Raw genomic sequence first — 16329 nt, 5'->3', positions numbered from 1 at the left:
TCACCCTTCTATGTTATGAAGAGAGCTTCTTTCCTTAAACCTCATGAACCAACATGTGGCTAGCTTAAAAACTCTTCTTTGGTAGCTTCCTCACCTCTCTTAGCCTTTGTAGAAGGGAAGAGAATTAGGGCTTTGCTCTGGATGAGGCTTTGGCTTAACAGAATGTTGTGGCTGGTTTGATCTTCTATCCAGACCACTCAAACCTTTTACATATCAGCAATAAGGCTGTTTCACTTTCTTATCATTCATATGTTCACTGGAGTATCACTTTTAATTTTTCTCAAGAACTTTTCTTTTGTATCCAGAACTTGGCAGTTTGATGCAGGAGGCCTGGCTTTCAACCTGTCTTGGCTTTTGACATGCCTTCTTCATTAAGCTTAGTTATTTCTGGCTTTTGATTTAAACTGAGAGATACGTGACTCTTCCTTTCACTTGAACAAATAGAGGTCATTGTAAGATTGTTAATAGACTTAATTTCAATATTGCTGCGTCTCAGGGAATAGGGAGGCCTGAGGAGTTGGAGAGAGACAGAGAAACAGTTAATTAGCAGAACAGTTAGAACAAACATTGATTGTTTTCTGTTTTATATGAATGTGATTCTTAGTGTCCCAAAATGATTACAATAGTAACATGAAAGATTAGTGATTACAAATCACCATAACACATACAATAATAATGAGAAAGTTGGAAATATTGGAAAAATTACTGAGTTGTTAGGAAGAGGCATAAATTAAGCACATGCTGTTGGAAAAACGGTGCAGATAGACTTGCACAACTCAGGGGTGCCACAAACATTCAATTTATAAAAAAGCATAATATCTGTGAAAGGCAATAAAGGGAAGTGCAATAAAATGAAACAGAATAAAATCAAGTGCGCTTGTGTAATAAATTTAATATATGCACCAGATATTACATTAGGAAAATATTAATAACTGTATTGTATGAAGATATTTGAGAGGCACCATCTTTACCAAGGGATGCATGTTTTCATCACCAATAATTGGACTAATTAACATCACGCCTGCACTCCTGAAATGCAGCTAGGAAGATGCCATTTTTTTTAAATGTGAAAAGTTAATAATCCGCATCAAAACATGAGGAACGTTGTACACTCCCCATCTGAACAGCATTCTACTAAATAACTGCTGTATCAAATTCAAAACATCAATGTCTGGAAAGGCAAAAAAAAAGATTGAGTAAATATAGATGCAAGGAGCCTGAAGATAGGTGACATTAAATATAATGTGTAATCTTGGATTAGGTTCTAGGTGTGTGGAGGTGGAAGAAGGATATCGTATATTAGAAAAAAAAAGTCAATATTAAATTTCCTGATTTTAGTAATTATACCATGGCCAGGTTAGTAAATGTGTTTGTTCATGGTGAAAATATAAAGAACTTAGGGATAAATGGGCATCAGGTCTACAATTTAATATCAATAATTTCAGAAAAATTATATGTTTACATAGAGAAAAAAAGCACAATAAGTCAAAAAAGAAAGGCATGTTAACTTTTACTAAGTCTGGGTGAAGGTATATGAAAGTTATTTGCAAGATCCGTGATACTTTTCTGTGATTTTAAATTTATTTCATAATCAAACATTTAAAACAAAAAGGTAACAAATCTGGGAAAGCAGGAGAAACTGCCAAGTGAAGACAAGCAGACAACCTTCCTTTGAATTTATTTTGAGACGAATAACTGCAGTTTTCATTGATCCTCCAGTTCTAACCTCTCCATCATTCTTCAGTCCTTGACAGACTGCCATTAAGAAATGGGATGCAACCAATCATGGTTCACAGAATTCATCCTGGTGGGATTCCAGCTCAGTGCTGAGACGGAAGTGTTCCTCTTTTGGATCTTCTCCCTGTTACACATCTTCAGCCTGCCAGGGAATGGAATAACCTTGGAACTCATCTGTCTGGACCACAGTCTGCATACTCTCATACTTCTTCCTCTCACACCTGGCCGTCATTGACATGTCCTATGCTTCCAACAATGTTCCCAAGATGCTGGTGGATGTTGCGAACTAGAAAAGTACCATCTCCGTTGTGCCATGCATAATGCAGACATTCTTGAATTTGGCTTTTGCTCACATAGAGTGTCTGATTTTGGTGGTTTTGTCCTATGATCGCTATGTGGCCATCTGCCACCCCTTACGTTACAATGTCCTCATGAGCTGGAGAGTGTGCACTGTCCTGGCTGTGGCTTCCTGGGTGTTCAGCTTCCTCCTGGCTCTGGTGCATTTAGTTCTGATTCTGAGGCTGCCCTTCGGTGGGCTCATGAAATCAACCACTTCTGTGAAATCCTGTCTGTCCTCAAGTTGGCCTGTGCTGACACCTGGCTCAACTAGGTGGTCATCTTTGCAGCCTGCATGTTCATCCTGGCGGGGCCACTCTGCCTGGTGCCGGTCTCATACTTGAGCATCCTGGCGGCCATCTTGAGGATCCAGTCTGGGGAGGGCCGCAGAAAGGCCTCCACCTGCTCCTCCCACCTCTGCGTGGTGGGGTTCTTCTTTGGCAACGCCATTGTCACGTACATGGCCCCCAATTCCCGCCATCCTGAGGAGCAGCAGAAGGTCCTTTCCCTGTTTTGCAGCCTTTGGAATCAGGTGCCAAACCCTCTGATCTACAGCTTGAGGAGTGCAGAGGTCAAGAGCGCCCTGAAGAGGGCACTGAGGAAGGAGAGGCTGATGTAAGACATCTCAAAGGGCACCACGAGGAGAGGGCCCTGCTCCCTACAAAATGTGTAAGTTGGCTTTTTTGTCTTCTGCTAGGATAAATGCCACCTTAAAATTAACTGTTTATTAACTTAAACATATAAACTGAAATCTTAAACTCTTGAGAGGAAAATAGAAGAATACCTTCATTAATTAGGTAGAAATATATTTGTAGAAAAGACACAATAATCAATAGAAGTAAAATTTGAATAATTGATTAACATTGAAAATCTTTGAAATTAATCACTGTGATTATCAAAGTCCCCATTAAGAAACAAGAAATGCAGGCACAAAGTGATAAAATTTACTGTTCTTTATCTAGCAAAGAAACTATAGACAATATATAAAAAGAACTCTTTCAAATTAATATTAAAAGACAAATTTTATAAAATGGGCAAAGCACTTAAATAGAAACTTCTCCAGAGAAATACAAGTGGTCAATAAACACATAAAATGCTGCTTTTCACCATTAGCAAGAAAATGTAAATTACAGTCACCATCAGGTAGCATTTTATATCCCCTCAACTGTCTAAAATTTTTAATGGATTATTCGTTATTGAAATGATTGGAAATCTATCTCCAATAATTGGGAAACAGCCAATACTAGTAAAGTTTGTACCCATTGAATTAATATGTTAGAGCACATTATATATTCTCTGGGTCAATAGTTAGTGACTTTTTCCTGTAAAAGACCACAGAAAAATATATAAGACTTTGAGGACCATCTTCTTCATCGTAAAAGGTCAACTCTGGCAAAAGCAGTCATAGACAATGTGTAAATGAATGGGTGTGGCTGTGTTTTAGTGAAATTTTCTTTGCAAAAACAATGACCGATCAAAGGGGCCCAGGGACACTAGCCTGCCAATACTTGTTCTAGATCTATGAGCTAGTGTAGGTCCAGCCGATTCAAAGTCAGAGACCTTCACTGGGTAGGGCCTCAGGGACCATACCATATGATTAGATGTGTTTTAAGAACAAGACCCGGTGGTCACTTTGGAGTCATTCTAGAGTGAGGCTTTTCTCTTGATAACTTATAAAATATATGACATAATGGCTTATGGACTATAAATACCCATGCTTGCTCCAATATAGTTAGATAATAACATTAACAGTCCAATAAAAACAAGCACAGAGACATCTCGTACAGATTAGCTTTTTCACTACTGGACATATCAGGGACTTAGATTTTTAGTTATTTACTTTAAAAATTTACAGCCAATTTACTAGAAGCTGTTTATACCTTTATGTTAAAATCATTCTAGTTTTAATTATACATTCAGAAAGTCACTCTTATCTCATTCTGGATTACTAGGCAATGTAATTCTTGACCCTCATCTGGTAGCTGATAATAATTTTGCATGGGGAATCACAAGGAAAGATTGTAAATAACTAAGCCTCAGGTCAAGTTGGAGTTCTTATAGTGGGTAAACTTTTTCCATGTAAAGAAGGGAATCACATGGACTAATACGGCAGGAAAATTCTAAAGCTGAGAATTACTCCAATATTCAGAGACTGAGTTATCTTAATTTGTCATCTCAGAACATTTTACGTCTATCAAGCTTCTTTTCTTACCCTGAAAGAAAATGTTGTGTAACAGTACATGTTATGATTTTCTTCTCCCTTTCTTGTTTCTCTTCAGCCCATTTTAAATCAACACACCCATTTCTAGCCTTCACATACCTGTACAAAAATATTCTCTCAGTGTCTCCCAGCTCCCTGGTGCATAATATTCCATGGATAAAATGCTCTGTGCCATTTGCTTTCAAATATGTGTTTGCCATCTTCTCACAAAAAGATTTGGGCATTTCTAGCTACCATTTGTCTTAAAACATGTAATAAAAGAAGTACAGTGATGTAATTTAAATATGAAAAAATACCTTCTGATTGTAAACTTTAAGCTTATGAAACGATGAATCCCTGATTTCTAAAAGCAAAATGAAACAAAAATAAATCTATTTCATAATTTGCTTGTCAACAGTATTCCAATCTAGTCCAATTTATCAATATTTGCTTTTAGTGCAATCTAAAGATTTTTCAACTTAGTATATTATTTTACAACAGCAACTTTGTGCATTATTTTTAAAAATCTTCCCTTAGATATGTTATAAAAACATTATATTTGTGTCTTTGACACTTTGGTCTTGAATACACAGGAATTGAGTGATTTTGCAGGCTTTGAGTATTTTTGGGGAGACTCAGTTGTCCCAGCCCCATTTACTGCAAAGTCCTTCCTTCTCCAGTGATTGATCATGCTGTGCTGCCTGTAGTTTAGCAAGAGCTAAAAAAGGCATAAATCTACTTCCATAATTTATATTCTATTCAGTTTGTTTCTTGGTACATCCTTGTATGAATTTGGTAAAATTTTATTTTGTTTTTACTTTTCAAAAATATAATAGATTTTCATATCAATTTTGTAACAAGCTACCTTGTTAAAGTTTCATAATTTTAATAATATGTCAGAAGATTATTTTAGATTTTCTGCATATCTGACAATTGTGTCCTTTGCATTAATTACAGTTTGTTTCTTTTTTCTCAAATGTGTGTGTGCATGCATGTGCACGCATGGGTGTGTATTTATTCCTTTTGTCTAATTGTACTGGTAGGAATCTTCAGTAAAAAACTGATAAAAAGGAAAAAAAGTGGTAACGATGTGCGTCCTTACCTTGTTCTTTATATTAAATGGAAAGATGCTAGCATTTCACCATTCAGTAGGCTATCTGCTGCGTTTTTTGTTTGTTTGGTGTTTTTTTTTGTAGGTTATCTTTAAGAAGGCTTACTGCCATATAAGTTATAAAAAATTTTATCATGAGTTGGCATTGAATTTTGTTAAATACTTTTCTTGATCTACTGAGATGGCCATATTATATGCATCCTTTAATTTGTTCATGTGACAAATTATACTCATTATTTGTTTTTATGTTAAATATTTCCTGCATTCTGGGGAAAAAACTTAATATACTACTCCTTTATTTTGCTGAATTTGACTTACTAATATTTTCTTTTTCCTTCTTAATTTTGATTTTAGCTAATACAAAACATTTTATCTTAAAATTATTTTTTATTTAAATTACAGTTCAACTTCATCACACTGAGTTACCTAGAAGCACACAGTACTTAAATCACTTGGATTGTAAAGTTTATGTTTTGTGACACACATGTGGGATAATTACAAATGAGTAATACTAAGCATGGAGAAATGCAAGAGTATTTTATTTCAATGTATATTATAAGCTGTATAATTAGGTAAAGTTGTTTTCATGACTTGAAAGGTGTCAATAAAACACATTTCTCTCCCCATACCATCTTATCCTTTGGGCTTTCAGAGTGACTGAGATTTATTCCCCTGTATTAAGACATCGTATTTCAAGAAGTTCTCAATGAAAATAAATTATAAAGGAATGTATCCCAACCAAGTCCCTAATCTTTCCTGAATGACATAGGTTAGGATTTCTTATTTATCTATCTGTTTATTTATCTATCTATTTATTTATTATTTTGTCAAGAGGCTTTAACACGAGTTCTATTCTCTTAAGAAGTTTTTAATTGCACTATGTAGTATGATCAACCATAGGGCATAATGTTGTACACCAGATCTCTGGAACTTACTCATGTTGCATTACTGAAAATGCATCTTCATTCAATAGCAACTTCATGTCTCCCCTTGCCATCTCTCCCTGGCAACAAGACTTTACGCTGTTTTTATGAATTTGATTATTTTTAGATAACTCATGTAAGTAGAATCATGCAGTACTTGTTCTTCTGTGACTGGATTATTTTATTTAGCACAATGTCCTTCAGGTTCATTGATGTTGTAGCATGTGTTATGTATCACATGTTAACAAGCTCAGTAGATGAAATGCCTACTAATAATATAAAGAAGAAACGTAATGGTTCAACAATAGATTGACATTTTATATACTGTATGCTCTTGACATGCATTTGTATTTAAAAGACTTTCTCATAACAAAATTTAAAAAACATCTTACTGGTGATTAAATATTGTTATTCTACAGCAAGGCTGAAGACTTTGTTGTCTTTCAACACCTAAAAATATGACCTAATTTCAATATGATAACTGATTTTTATCTAACATCTTCTCTCTCTTTCTTTCTTTCTTTCTTCTTTCTTTCATTCTTTCTTTCCTAATATGACTCCTAAGTTTCAAGTAATAAAACTCTTTTCATGGCTTCTACACTTAAATTATATTTAGGGCTTTCCATATATTACTAAGTATCCATGATGATTTGTTCCTTCTTTTTATTAAAAAATGATAAAAATAGTCCTGTTTGGTATGTCCCATATATGATTAATGCCACTTCTTTCTGAGCTGAGTAGCCCATAACTGAGATCCAAGTGTTGAATAGGCTTCTCATTTCTTATCATACATTACAGCAGATCCTGGATAAGAGCATTAAAAAATAAGCTAAACTTTTCTCATGGTTTGTACATGAAAAACAATGTGCTATAGATATGCCTACAAACAACTATGAATTCATCACAAGACATTATTTACTTATCATAGTTCATGACCTTATATATGACATTCTACACTTCATTTCCATAGTAATCTTACCCAAACTGATGAAAGCCTTGACAGGCTCTGTCTAAAAGGGCCCTCATGTGGTAAAAGTCCTAATATTCATAAACAATAACTGTCCTTGGCCAACTATATTAATGCCTATCAAAGCTTTTACTATCTGCCCCCCATATTTACTGTTAAATATTGCTCTAACCCACTTCATTTACCTGCTTTCTTCTTCTGATCAAGGTGAACCTCAAGATTGTCTATAACTTGTTCAAATTCTAAATGACTCCTCCCTTAGTCTGAGGTACATTCTGTTAGTTAACCCTGACATGTCATTTTTTATTATCGCTTGTATACTTAAAAATAATCAATGTATCCTTTGCATTGTATATGCCATAAATGTTAAATATGTATGTAGAAATTACCTCTTTTTCCAATATTAATCTGCTAAAATGGTTAACCTGATAGCTTTGAAACAACCATGTCTCCTTGCTAAAAGTTTAAACATTTACACCTTTAGTAAAAATTTGACATTTTGGTAGATCATAGTTTTAGTGTGTTATATTTACCAACTTTGTCAGACACCCTAATAATAATTGAAAAAGAAATTAATAACTTGACAGTATTGTACATCCAAAGGAAATCACAGTTTTTAAAATCCTAAATAAAGATAATACTTGTAAAACTGATTTATTAATATACTGCCTTAGCTAACAACAATACAAAGAGTATTCATTATTTATTTTATCACCATCAGCATCATAAACACAAGGTTTCAATCCAATCTCATGAATCTAGGAGATCTTTTGCCACTGTGAAAGATAAATGATGTTGGCTATAACAAAGCTGTGTTGGGATGTTTGGTGTCACCATCTACATACAAGTTGGTTCAAACATTAAAAAGTATTGATGAAAAAAATTTCAAGAGCTTCAACAAGTGATTAAATCTTGCCTTTTCAGTAATTAGCATCACCCAAGAGTAAGTGTAAAGTTTGAATAATGCTCAAAACCATTGTTGTCTCCTGGACCATTTGAATATTTACTCATGGATTTTCTTCATTTTACCAAATCCTAAAGCTTTAATATATTTTAGGGTTTTTTACACAGTTTAGTATTGACCTAAAGCTTTCCATATCTTATTCCCTTTTACTCCTAAATTATTCCATCAAGGGATACAAGATGTTGTACAGACATACAGACCAACAGAACGGAATAGAAAACCCAGAAATAAAGCTGCACACCTAAAACCAGTGGTCTTTGACAAAGTCAACAAAAATAAGCAATGGGGAAAAGACTTTCTATTTGACAAATGGTGCTGGGATAACTGGCTAGCCATATGCAGAAGAGTGAAACTGGATGCCCTACTTTCACCATATATAAAAAATGACTCAAGATGAATTAAAGACTTAAATGTAAAACCACACCTATAAAAATCCTAGAAGAAAATCTAGAAAATACCCTTCTTGACATCAGCATTGACAAAGAATTGTTGGCAAGGTCCCCAAAAGCCATTGTAAAAAACCAAAATTGACAAATGGGATGTAATTAAACTAAAGAGATTCTGCACAGTGAAAGAAACTATCAACAGAATAAATAGACAATCTAAAGAATGAGAGAAAATATTTGCAAACCTTGCATCCAACAAAGGTCTGATATTCAGAATCTATAAGAAACAAACAAATCAACAAGCAAAAAACAACCCCTTTAAAAATGGGCAAAGAACATAAACAAACACTTTACAAAAGAAGACAGACAAGCAGCCAACAAACATGAAAAAATGCTCATCTTCACTAATAATCAGATAAATGCAAATCAAAACCACAATGACATTCTATCTTAAATCAGTCAGAATGGCTATTACTAAAAAGTCAAAATATAACAGATGTTGGCAAGGCTGCAGATAAAAGGAAACACTTATACACTGCTGGTGAAAATGTAAACTAGTTCAGTCATTGCAGAAAGCAGTTTGGAGGTTTCTTAACTAAAAATAGAACTACCATTCAACTCAACAATCCCATTACAGGGTATATACCCAAAGGAAAAGAAACATTTCTATCAAAGAAACACATACACGTGTATGTTCATCACAGTGCTATTCACAATAACAAAGGCATGGAATCAACCTAGGTGGCCATCAGAAGTAGATTGGATAAAGAAAATGTGGTATATATACACCGTGGAATACTACATAGCCATAAAAAATGAAATTATGTCCTTTGCAGCAATATGTATGCAAATGGAAGCCATTATCCTAAGCAAATTAATACTGGAACAGAAAACCAAATACCACATGTTCTCATTTATAACTGGGAGCTAAACTTTGAGTACATATAGACATAAAGATGGAGAAAGTAGACACTGGGGACTACTAGAGAGCGTAAGGAGGAAGGGGGTGTGGACTGAAAAAAAACCTATTGGGTGCTATGCCTAGTACTTGGGGAGGGATCATCTGTACCACAGACCTCATCATCACACAATACACCCATGTAACAAACCTGCACATGTACAACCTGAATCTAAAATAAATGTAGAAATTATTTTTAAAATGTACACAAAGCATAAATGTATAGTGCAAGGGATTATCAGTAAATGGCCATTACCCAGCTGCCTTCCTACCCCTCCCAGTCACTATCTACTCCCTTCATCCTAATGATGTCTAATATCCTAGCTTTAACATTATAGTTTAGTTATTGCCTATGTTTGAAATTTATGTAGGTGGAATCATACATCCTTTTGTGTCTGGCTTCTATCACTCTGTGTTTGTAATATTCATCCATGCTACTGCATGTTGAGGTTCATTCATTTTCTTTGTTACTTAGTATTCTGCTGCATGAATATACAAGTTACTCAACTTCTCCCTGTTGATAGATATTTGGATTCTTTTCAGGTTTTAGCTATAATAAAACAATGTTGTTATCTCCTTTAACACCAGAGTTTCATTTTGCCTGTTTCAGGAAATTACATAAAATGGCACTATGACATAAAAAGTAAATAAATTAAAATAAAAACAAAAAGATGTTCTAACACTTTTAAAGGAAAGGCTAAATATTCTGATAATTTTGCTCTCCTATCTACTGAGATGGTTCCTCGATTTTAGAGAACATATATTCCATTGAATATTGACCTATTTTCAAAGCTTGAATTCAATCACTCACCATTTTTATATTAAACTTCTACAAAATATATTCAAAATTCTTGCTTCAGCAAACCACATGTTTTAAGGGCAAAGCCCATACACCGTTCTCATGGGCCTCTTCCTCTGGAGTGCTCTGTGGAGGGCGCCTTTCAACTGAGCATTCCTCAGGCTGTAGATCAGGGGGTTCAGCATTGGGTTAAAGACACTGTGAAACAGGGACAGCATTTTCTCCTGCTCCTCTCGTTGATTAGAGTCTGGGACCATGTAAACCACCATGGCTATGCCAAAGAATAGTCCAACCACACACAGGTGGGAGGAGCAGGTGGAGAAGGCCTTTATGCGGCCCTCCTTTGTCTGGATCTTCAGGATGGCCCAGAGGATGTGCATGTAGGAGACCAGAATCAAGGAAAGAGGCCCGACTAAGACAAACACACAGGTAGCAAATATGACCACTCGGTTAACCCAGGTGTCATCACAGGCCAGCTTGAGGACAGACAGAATTTCACAGAAGAGGTGGTTTACATCCTGGGGCCCACAGAAGGGCAACCTTAGAAGGAGAATTGCATGTACCAGGGACAGGGCAAACCCACATGACCAGGACGTGAGAACCAGGATCATGCACACTCTCCAGCTCATGATGACAGTGTACTGGAGAGGGTGGCAGATGGCCACATACCTGTCATAGGACATCACCACCAAAATCAGGCACTCTGTAACAGCAAAAGCCAAATACAAAAAAGTCTGCATTATGCATGGAACAAAGGAGATGGTTCTTTTCTGGTTCATTAGGTTTGCCAACATCTTGGGGACATTGTTGGAAGCATAGGACATGTCAATGATGGCCAGGTGTGAGAGGAAGAAATACATGGGTGTGTGAAGCTTACAGTCCAGGCAGATAATCCCAAAGATGACCCCATTCCCCAGCAGGGTGAGTGTATAAAAGACAGAGAAAAGTCCACAGAGGAGAATCTCCAGTGCTGGTCCAACCTGGAATCCCAGCAGGGTGATGTCTGTGATCCATGTCTGGTTGCCTTCCATGCTCTTGTGGAAGAGAAAGACAAGTCCTCATCTAGGACAGGAAGGTCAGAGCTGTGGGCCAAAAATGCACAATATTTGCTGAGTGTTTCAGAGGGCGCATTAAGAAATGTATTATTTTGAATGGGTTCTTTGTTGAATTTGTTTTCAAATATGTTACTGGAACCAACTCAATTATGCTCATTAAATTAAAAAAATCATCTTGTACCAACAGAGTAATAGGAAAAAAATATAGTTATAATGCTTATTATATAAAAAACAAATTAACATAAGGTGTAATATAATATATCTTGTATTACTGCATACACATACATGCATGGAAACGTGTCATTTTGGAGAATTCAGGTACTCTGCTTCTTTTATAGGGCGGAATCCTTAGTTATTAACGTAGTGAAATGAGAGATGACACTGACAAAATGCTGCAATACAAGATGGTTTTATATCCTGGGCATGCTTGAGTTTTTCTACCCAGTATGAAGTGATTAGGGCACTCTGTTCTTCATATTCTTGCTTAGCAACCCATTTACCTTCTCACATGAATTCTACTTTCATATTTAAGATTGAAAATCTTTTGTAAATAGCTTTTCAACTTTGTAGTTTCTTTAAAACTTCCTACAACCGTCATTTTTTTCAGCCACTAGCCAATACTCCCTGGAAGCACTTCTGGTACCCATTTTCCATCTCCTAGGGTTTGTAGTTCTATTTCAAGAATTTTATTTAATTCTTCATCAGCACTTGATGCTAAAATTCAGTCATATGTGAAAGAATTAAAATGGAAGGAAATGTAGGAAAATAGCTTCAAGTCTGTAAATCAAAATAGTAAATATATAATATACAAAAAATAAAAAGGCAATATACGAATATATAATAATATACAAAAGCAGTACAATATCCTTTTTATTATAATTTATTGAATCATTTTTCTTGTCAGAAATTTTTGGTTTCTATTTCTCTTATGTTTGGTAGCATTGAGATAAATATTCTTACAAGCTTATGTTTGGCTTATATTGATGATTTTTAATTGAGAATGTATTCTAAAAGTGAATTTGCAGGCGCTAAATATATTGAAATTTCAAAGCTTTTGATATCTATTTCCAGCTTTGCTTCAGAAAATTTACCAACATAAATTCTACTAATTTTTATCTATATAAATTCTATTATTTTATACCAGTATAATATATCACTGTCGTGTACCTCAGAATCATGCCTGTTTCCCACATGGTCATCACCACCAAGTATTTTTATTTTCAACCTTTGCTAATTTGATAAGAGAACAATATTATCCAATTTCAATTTGTACTTCATCCATCCTTTAACAAATGATCCTGGAGTGCATGATCTGTTTTAGCCACTTTTCTAAGCGCAGGAGGCACAGTGGTGGAGGTAGATGCATTCAGAAGGGGACCAGGTCATGGAGAAGTGATGTTAAGGCAGTGTTCTCTTCTACTCCTCACATTCCCATTTAGAGGAGGAAATTGTTATGCCCCTGGATGAAATTGTCTTGGAATATACCTGCCTTTCTCTGTCCCCTAATTTATATGATTGTGAAACAGGAAAGAGAAACTGAGGATGCCCCTTCTCTGTTTCACCCACATGCATTTCTACCCCCTTCGGCATAAGGCATCAGGAGCATGTTTCTTCCCATTTGGAGGTCGGGAGGGGTGTCAGCTAATAGTTGTGATTTTAATTTGGAGGGAAATTTTTTCAAAGATATGAACCATGCTTTTCAATAAGCCTTAATAGTAAAATATATATATTTTAAAATTATATCTGATTCTTGTGTGCATTTCTTAACTGATTTTTTCTGGAGCAGAGAGAGGGCATGGTTAGTTACTACCACTAAAACACCAGGAGTAAATGAGTAAATAAGATAATTGCTGACTGTGTAAAGAACAGTAAAAAATAATCTGGGTAAAATAATAGAAAGTTGCTTGGTTTCAGGAAGACTCCTTTAGATGAGATGGTCAGGGAAGGTCTCTCTCAAGCAGAGTCAGGTGAAAGGAACCTAAACAATGAAGGCCACAACCCTGCCCAGAGCCAAAGGAGGACCATTCTCTTCACAGGGAACAGTAAGGGAACAGTAAAGGCAAAGTCTCTGGGCAAGAAGCGCATGGTGACTTCTGGGAAGAGAAAGAAACACAATGAAACTGAAGCATAGTGAGCAAAAGGTCGTAGTTATTCTTTGTAATCTTGTTTATATATTTAAAAATTTTGAATTACGATTTGATAGCACAATAGGGTGACTATAGTCAGTAGTAACATAATTGTACATTTTAAAATAACTTAAAGAGTGTAATTGTATTTGTATTATTTGTAACTCAAAAGATAAATGCTTGAGGGGATGGATACCCCATTCCCCATGATGTGCTTATTTCAGATTGCATGCCTCTATCAAAACATCTCATGTACCCCATAAGTATATATGCCTACTGTATACCCACAAAAATTTAAAAAATAAAAAAATAAAAAAATTGGAATCAACTTTAAAGTTTATCAGTTGGGGATCGATTATTTTCATTTGGCTGTTATTACAACACAGAATACCATGCAGCCATGAAAAAAGACAATTTTGATCTTTAGGTCATTCCATGAAGTTAACATATGTGTGTATTATATGACCTGATTTATATTTTAGAATATAAACATATTTATGTCTTTTGTATCTATTCACATATATGCAGGAAAATTCTTTAAGCATGAAGTTATTTATACTGATGATCTCTACAAAGTTGGAATATTCAGCGACTTATCTTTTGTATAAATTGTTTGCACACCTGTTCATTTGTTTTTAATGAACTTTGTGCTTTACAGGAAACAAAACAGGGCATTTCTTATTTGGAAAAACTTCAAAATGAAATATAGAATTAAACTTTGCTCTATTTCTGCGCATCTCACTTAGTTTTTTTTTTTTTTTTTTTCCGAGATGAGCCTTGCTCTGTTGCCCAGGTTGGAGAACAGTGGCACAATCTTGGCTCACTGCAAACTCCGCCTCCTAGGCTCAAGCAATTCTCTTGCCTCAGCCTCCAGAGCAGCTGGGACTACAGGCATGCACCACCATGCCTGGCTAATTTTTGCATTTTTAGTAGAGATGGGGTTTCACCATATTAGCCAGGCAGGTCTCGAACTCCTGACCTCAAGTGATTCACCTGCCTTGGCCTTCCAAAGTGCTGGGATTACAGGCATGAGCCACTGTGCCCAGGCTTCTCACCAAGTTTTAACAGGAATATCTGATCTTAGAAGACTTTCTTAGAGCTTCAAATGGGAGAAATAAGTCACTAAATTATGAGAAAGTATTAATCCTTAACAAGTAAGTAGAAATTAAAAAATCTCAGTATCATTTCTCCTACAGAAGCGTGTATTTTTTTCCCAGGTTGTCTTGATAGAGAAACAATCAACATCATCTATTGACTAAAAGTAGAAGTGGATCTTAAACCAGGTTGAAAATTTTTGCCACATCCACCAAATTATGAACAAGGGCAGAAGCAAAGCCAAGTTATAAATCTGCACAGGTCAAAGAAAATGAGCTTCATCATATAGAGAACTACATTTCAATGTCTTTTAATTTTCTCATCTGTAAAGTAGCTTCTGGGAATTTCCAGTTAAAAATCAAAAGAAAGAAACAGGGAACTGAAAAGACTAAATTTCTTTCCAAAGACAGTCTTTCGATGAGACATAGGAGACCTCCCAGAGATGAAGTAGGGTCACAACTTACAGAGGGAGGGCAGCCTGAGACAGAATCCTGGGAGTGGGATGTGACAAGCCCCATGGCTCTCAACTATGCTGTGTGCATCTCTGTGTTTCTGCACCCAGTTCAGGGGCCCAGGGTAGCAAGTACTTGGATGCCTCAGCAATTACAAATGCATCATGAGCTTCCTTTTGCCAAATGGTTAGAATTATTTGACTAATCAAAGTTTATAAGTAACATAATCTGCATTTACAGAATTTTACATGTGATTTTTTTTGGTATGACATTTCTGAAAGAAAGCGGTAGCCAAAATAAACTATTTCTAAAGGAATGGAATAAATAAAGGAGCAAATAGAACTGTTAGTCTTATTTAATTAGATGTGAACTGCAACCAAACCACATCTAACATGAGATGTCAAATGTACATTTTAAGAGTTTGCTAGCAAGGGTCATAAGGTGACAACTCCATAATGGTGATTCTTCTTGCAAACTAATGTTTTATCAGCTCATTTGTGAAGCCAAGGATCATAGAAAAGTATACTATAAGCTGAACACATTTTTTCATTATTGGCATGGTTTTGCATTTTGGATTTCATAGTTTAAGAAGTTGGATTATTTTTTTCTCTGAGTAAAAAGCCTGAGCAGATACAATAAAGACACAGTTGCCTGAAATGAAGTTTTCTTTGAGAGTCTACTTCAGCTACACATCAAAGAAAGATCTTCAGCGCATAGAATGAGGAAAAAACCTTCATGGATACAGTTCTCTGTTCTTCCATAGCATGACAAAATTAGCAGTAATTGAAAAAAAAAATGATCTCTGAAGAAGAATGAGATAAGCATTGTTAGCAGTGCTCTTTAGACAATCATTCTGACCTTGATTCTGAATAGTGAACATTGCAAAGTTGAGTCCCTTATTCTGAACCTCACTATTTTCATCTGTAAAATGATGACAACAGCTATCTAAAGGGCTGATGTGAAGAATGAGTACCACTAGGATACCTGTTAATGGTTTAATAAATGTTAGCTGTTATTAACAGCATTACGGAGACCACAAAATTGAGGAAAGAATCTAAATCATTGGAATTAAAAATCCAACGCGATCATTACAGTTTTGTAAACTCTTTCACATTTATTTTGCATTCCTTTTTGGTTATTTTTGAATTTAAATAAAAACACATTTTGCTTTCATTGCCATTGTTTTTCTATTTTGATTCATAAAATTGTTTAAAAAGAAA

General features: G+C 35.3%; 1 protein-coding gene and 1 pseudogene across 1 annotated transcript; one reads left to right on the top strand and one right to left on the bottom strand.

Annotated features, from left to right (window-relative positions):
* Positions 1-1768: 1768 nt before the first annotated feature.
* LOC129040666 (olfactory receptor 2A14-like) lies at positions 1769-2692 on the top strand (annotated as a pseudogene).
* Positions 2693-10455: 7763 nt separating this feature from the next.
* On the bottom strand, positions 10456-11412 carry LOC129040665 (olfactory receptor 2A2). The gene has a single exon (XM_054495420.1). The coding sequence runs from the start codon at positions 11410-11412 to the stop codon at positions 10456-10458; it is 957 nt and encodes a 318-aa protein (XP_054351395.1).
* Positions 11413-16329: the final 4917 nt, after the last annotated feature.

The sequence above is a fragment of the Pongo pygmaeus genome, chromosome 6 (genome assembly GCF_028885625.2).
Source record: "Pongo pygmaeus isolate AG05252 chromosome 6, NHGRI_mPonPyg2-v2.0_pri, whole genome shotgun sequence".
Classification (NCBI taxonomy): domain Eukaryota; kingdom Metazoa; phylum Chordata; class Mammalia; order Primates; family Hominidae; genus Pongo; species Pongo pygmaeus.
This window is presented reverse-complemented; position numbering and strand designations above follow the sequence as displayed.